At 40.6% G+C, this 6,000-nt stretch overlaps 1 protein-coding gene across 3 annotated transcripts in view; it reads left to right on the forward strand.

Moving 5' to 3' along the window:
- ERG (ETS transcription factor ERG) overlaps nucleotides 1–5,482 on the forward strand; it is a 150,242-nt gene extending 144,760 nt beyond the window's left edge. For all 3 annotated transcript variants that reach the window (XM_058823029.1, XM_058823044.1, XM_058823037.1), the window contains one exon: nucleotides 2,403–5,482. In XM_058823029.1, coding sequence (XP_058679012.1) covers nucleotides 2,403–2,923 — 521 coding nt within the window. In that variant the 3' untranslated portion in view covers nucleotides 2,924–5,482. The remainder of the gene's footprint in view (nucleotides 1–2,402) is intronic.
- Nucleotides 5,483–6,000: the final 518 nt, after the last annotated feature.

Raw genomic sequence — 6,000 nt, forward strand, 5'->3', positions numbered from 1 at the left:
TTATTGATTTTTGAAGCCTAATCCTCTTGTTATGTTTTGTGTATTAAAACTTGCATGCCTTGCTCATACCATGGATTCTTTTGTTTGTTTGTTTATTTAATGCATGTTAATGGAACAGAAGAAATTCATTAAGGCCAGTTTGGATAAATACAATTTAAATGAATATGGGTTTCAGTTGCACTGAAGTATAAACTGTTAATGGGTTTCAGATGCTGCTCTAGCTCAATATTGTAATTGCTACTATAAGCTTTCTAAAGAAAAGCTTGTTTATTATACCCACATAGCTGGTTTGGATAAGAAAAAAAGAAAGAAACCCAACCTATTCCTGGTCAGAGACGTAGTTCAGAGTTAGCACATCCAGGCTGGTTGGCAAATTCTGCTGACACCGTGCTTGTGAAACAGATTGCATCGCAAGCTGCTTCAGCTGCATTTTGCATCATTTCAGTGTTGCTTTGTTAAGAAATGCTAAGCTTCTAACACGACTGTCAGTGGCAAGGCCCTTTGAAATCTACTTTCACTTGTCTAAAATGGACAAATTTTGTTGCCCTACCTCACTTTCACAAAGTTCACAGCAGACTGTTTTCTTTTTGCAGTGGAATTGGCAGAGACTGAGAAAAATACAACAGCAACATTTTATGTCTTAACGTAAAATAATCATTTTAACTCATTGGAAGCAGAATGATGACACGGATGTATTTTATGGACCTTTTCACTGTTCTTGCAGTTGTTTTGCCCTCTGCTTGTATGCAGTGTAACAGCAAGCTAATAAGTTTCCGTTGTGCATTTCCCCAAATGCTGCAAAGGGATGATATGGTTTGGCACGGGCCCAGCTTGCTCTAAACTTCTCCATTTTGTGTGGGCTCATTCCATAGCAGGGAACATTGAGTTGCAACATAATGCTGTGAGAACAAGCCGAGTGTTACGCAAGTGAAAGCTGTTTGTGCTGAACTTTGGAGATTAGTTTCCTAAATGAGCCCTGTATTATTTCCCCATCAATTGTCTGCGCTGAATGACATTAGGTAACAATTAAGGCTCCATGAAATGGCATTCTGCCACTCACATGAGGGAAAACACGACACATTACAATTATCCCTGCTCTTTAGGGTTTCATGAAGCAGTCCTGGGAGAAGGGGGACAGTAATAGCTGTCTCCTCGAGACAGGTCTCATAAGCTCTAGGAGGTCTATTACTCACCCAAGATAGCTCAGCTACCTTTGGAGGCATAAAATCAGCAGGATGGCTTCTGTTGCAGTGTTGGAAACAAAATGTTTAATAAAAGGCAAAATAACAAACAGAGAAAAATCGAGCCAGGTGCAAGAGGTTTTTGCTCCTGGTAAAACACCTCAAAAAAGCCATTAGTTTCTTTTCTCTTCTTTTTGTAGTAAATTGCTCAGGACTTTTTGGCTTCTGTCCAACTGGCTATCCTTAAGTTTGAGGTGAAGTCCCCCAGTTTGAGTTGGAGGTCCTGTGAGGTGTCTTTTTCACCTAATCAAGGAGAGAAACTTATGGGCTTCTTTCCTTTTTGAGGGGACAAAGGATAGTTTTGTCACTCCGTAGTTGTGTCACATTCCTATAGGGGACTGGCTAACAGAAAGAGTTAGGAGCCAGCATCCCAACATTTCCTAATGGGGTCCTTGGGGATGAAGCAAAGTAGAAACTTGACCCAAGCGTTCATTCTGATAAAAAATAATTAGTAGCAACTGTCATGAGAAATCAGTGGAATAAAGGTGTGTGAACCTATTGTGAAATTGCAGGCATATATATATATATATATATATTTAAGAAAAAGACAATATAAGATATATTTCCCTCTGGAAATAAAATATAATATATATATATTAAGGGAAAAAATCTATTATATATTATATATATGTTATATATATATAATATATATTATATATATTATTATATACATTACTTATTATATATTATATATAATAAAATATATAATAAATAGATATAATATAATATAATATAATATAATATAATATAATATAATATAATATAATATATGACAATAAAAATTATGTATAATATTATGTATAGTATTATATATTTTATAATATAATAATATATAAATAAAAGATTCATAATAGTATATATTATTTATATTTATATATAAATATATTTATATATATATAAATATATATATTTAAGAAATATATTTATATATTTATATATAAAAATATATATATTTAAGAAAAAGATTAAAAGAGATCTAGAGTTCCCGGCGGTACACATGTCATTTTAGAAGAACAGTTCCCACATGCCTCCCGCTCTGCAATAAAGCTGTAAATATCAGCTTTACAACTTTCACAAAAGCTGCAAAGCTTTGTTTGTTTCCCCAGATGGGGGCGAGCCCGTGCAGTGTTACTGACACTCCCGCTGTGTTCCTCCCCGCAGGCAGCGGGCAGATCCAGCTGTGGCAGTTCCTGCTGGAGCTGCTCTCGGACAGCTCCAACTCCAACTGCATCACCTGGGAGGGCACCAACGGCGAGTTCAAGATGACGGACCCCGACGAGGTGGCGCGGCGCTGGGGCGAGCGCAAGAGCAAGCCCAACATGAACTACGACAAGCTCAGCCGCGCCCTGCGCTACTACTACGACAAGAACATCATGACCAAGGTGCACGGCAAGCGCTACGCCTACAAGTTCGACTTCCATGGCATCGCGCAGGCCCTGCAGCCTCACCCGCCGGAGTCGTCCATGTACAAGTACCCCTCGGAGCTGCCCTACATGAGCTCGTACCACGCGCACCCGCAGAAGATGAACTTTGTGGCTCCCCACCCCCCCGCCCTGCCCGTGACGTCCTCCAGCTTTTTTGCCGCCCCCAATCCCTACTGGAATTCGCCGACTGGAGGGATCTACCCCAACACCAGGCTGCCAGCTGCTCATATGCCTTCTCATCTTGGCACCTACTACTAGAGTGGGGTTGGGGGAGATAAACAGCAAGGCAAAGCGAAGGAGCTTCTCACTGGGGTTCGGTCCCTGAGGAGTCGCAATGAACTCTGTTGGAGTACTCGAATTAAAAGTGCCTAAAGAGACAAGTGAAGGTTTGGCTGGGAAAAAAAAAAGCCCAAAACCACGTTAAAAATAGATGTCAAAAAGACTTTTTTTGTAGTAGGGATTTAAAGGAAATATCCAAGAAGTATTAAGATACTAAAATGTAATGTATATGGGCATCGACTCTGTGGACCAAACAACAATAGACTATTGTAGGTAGAAGCATGAAATGATAAGGAAAACCTACGGAAGCTGGTGGTCTTAAAAAGTTGATAAGCTTGTGTGTAAAGTTTGATATCATGCTAGTGCAAAACTGGGACTATACTACAGCAATATAAGGATAAGTCTATAGTGACCTAACATACAGTATATGGATCATTACAAAAGAGAGGGAAAAGGGAAAAAAAAAAGGAAAAAAAAAAGCCTATCTGTATTTAAAAAAATAGAAACATATCAGCAGAAGAGACTGGTTAGTGTGGAAGCTGATTTGGAATAGAACAGCAGTCTTATTGTTAAAGTCATCAGAGCGAATCAGCTACTCAAACTGTGAAGAAAACCCAAACTTTCAGATTCCTTGACAGTTTTACAGGAACCCTGAGCCAAACGTGGGAAATGAGAATGTGCTGGAGGGCAAGTGTATGATTGTAGATCAGAGGCCTGCACCTGGCACAGGAAGCAGGAAGGAGAAGGAGGAGGATGAAGGTGGTGAGAAGGGGAGGAAAGAAACTTCTTGACCAGTAGAGACTGAAAAGACTGAAAATTTTGTAGTGTTGGGACTATGAAGAAACACTTGTTTGGACTTGTGAAACATATTGCTCAGTATTATACCATTCCCAGTATTTCAGGAGGAACAGACTTGATTCAGTAGTAATAAAAAGTGGGAAAAGGGAAAAAGCAGAAGGAGGAGGCGAGAAATCAGAATATGCATCTCTCTTTTTTTTTTTAGGAAAAAAATCCAAAATCAAAACTGGAATTGTGTCTGATATTTAAAAGTTACCAGTTGGAACCTCATCATTACTAAGGGAGTTTGTTTTCTATGGGTTAGAGCAAGAGACAACCCCTGAGTGCCAGAACCAGAAATCACCTGAGTATTTTTGTTAGGCGGGCGCCAGTTTTTCTTACCGAGTCGCGAACGCTGTGCGTTTGTCAGAATGAAGTATACAAGTTCAATGTTATTTTTTTTCCTTTTTATATAATTATTATATAACTTATGCATTTATACACTACGAGTTGATCTCGGCCAACCAAAGACACACACACACAAAAAACAAACTAAAAAAGGGACAATCCAAAAAAACCAAAACTATTGTGGCCTTGAATTTTAACTCTGTATGCTTAATGTTTACATTATGAACATATTAGTCCTTAGATTGCAGAATGTATGTAATAAAATAAGCTTGGCCTAGCATGGCAATTTCAGATTGACACTGTGGTTTGCATTTTTTGTGTGTGACACCCATGCCAGATCTGCTACTCACCAGGTTAAAACAGGCCGGGGTTTCTGGGCTGTGAAAATGTAGGAGCAAACAGCCTGAGTTTAAAGTGCACAGGTGCTGTGCATCTTCTTTTCCAGACAGTTCTGCTGAAACACTTCCAGCCCTTCTTCAACAGTGCCTTGCCATCCCTGTGCTGAGCTGCTCTGGCCCGGAGATTGCAACCATCCCCAATTAATTCACCGACAGCTCCACGCCCAAGGCTGGAAATGAAGCCTAAGGGAGGCCTCTAAGGAAGAGTGTTCATGCCCAGAAATTGTTTTTTGTTGTCATGAAGTTATGCTGCAAAACCTCAGCCTGAGATGTATCTCCCTCCTGAATCGTGTGTTGAATTGCTTTGCCCCCTTGCCCTTAATACATTCTGTATCATTATTAGTAAATAAAGTGAATAATGAGTAATTTCTATTATTCCCCACTTTAGAATGGAGTGTATGGCAGCCTTGTTCATTTGTCACTGCAGCCCATCCTGGCTGTTACAAAGGGCAGGGGTTTTTATTTTTCTCTTCTGGCTTTAGAGGCTTCCCACTCTGTACCCTGGGCCCCAAAACTGCATCTGGTGCCTACTGGCATAAATCCATTCTTTCCCAACACCATCTGAGGAACTGGTCTGGAAAATCATCCCTGACATTTATGAGTGTCTCTCCACAGTGTTTGCTGCAGGAATCCCAGACAGCTCAGCCCTCTGTATCCCTCCTTTTTGCTGTTCTTTTGTGTCCTTTTTCCCAGACAAAATGGGTGTGGTTTCAGGTTTTATAGATGTTCTGCATATCCATGTTTTGGGGAGCAATGGGAGCCAACTCACCAGGATTCGTGTTAGGAGTGTCTTGGTGGCAGTTTATAAGCACAGGATTCTGTTATCAATGTGTGAGACCTGAGCAGGGAAATAAGCACTCTTAAGTCTGTATTTCTAAAAAACAAAAAAAAAAAAAAAAAGAAAGAAAAATATGAACTATTGGAAAAGGTCAGTCACTGTTTTAGAAAGGTATGGAGTTAAGGCAGGCACACCTACGTGTGACTACAAAGTTAATAATTTGCCTTTCAATGGAAATAAATCCAAAGATCCTCACTTTCTGCTTCATGTGTACTTCCAACCCGAAATGGTAAGCATATTTTTGAACCAGCTTTTAATTAAACACTAAAAATCCAGATTTAAATTAGCTCTTTGTTTGGATGGGCAAGGACATGCCTGGATGCTCCAAAGCATCCCCAGTGCTCACGGGGCGGCCTGCAGGATTTCCAGATTTGGTGCCTGGCTGCTGTCCTGGGCAATGGGAACAGCATCCTGGCATGGGGATCCAGATCCTGGGACAGGGATGGAGCCAGAGCAGATGGAGCACCCTCGTGTGAAGAGCAAAGTCCTTGAGCTGGGAAGTTCAGTGGTCACCCATTGTAGAACCACACCTTCCTTCAGGACCTGCTCCCTGCCTTCCAGGAGCCTTGGAAAACGCAGATTTGGCAAGAGGGCAGTGAAGGATGGAGAGACGCGCTACATCTGTTTTGGGATTA

Source organism: Ammospiza caudacuta, chromosome 2 (assembly GCF_027887145.1).
Source record: "Ammospiza caudacuta isolate bAmmCau1 chromosome 2, bAmmCau1.pri, whole genome shotgun sequence".
NCBI classification, from domain to species: Eukaryota; Metazoa; Chordata; class Aves; order Passeriformes; family Passerellidae; genus Ammospiza; species Ammospiza caudacuta.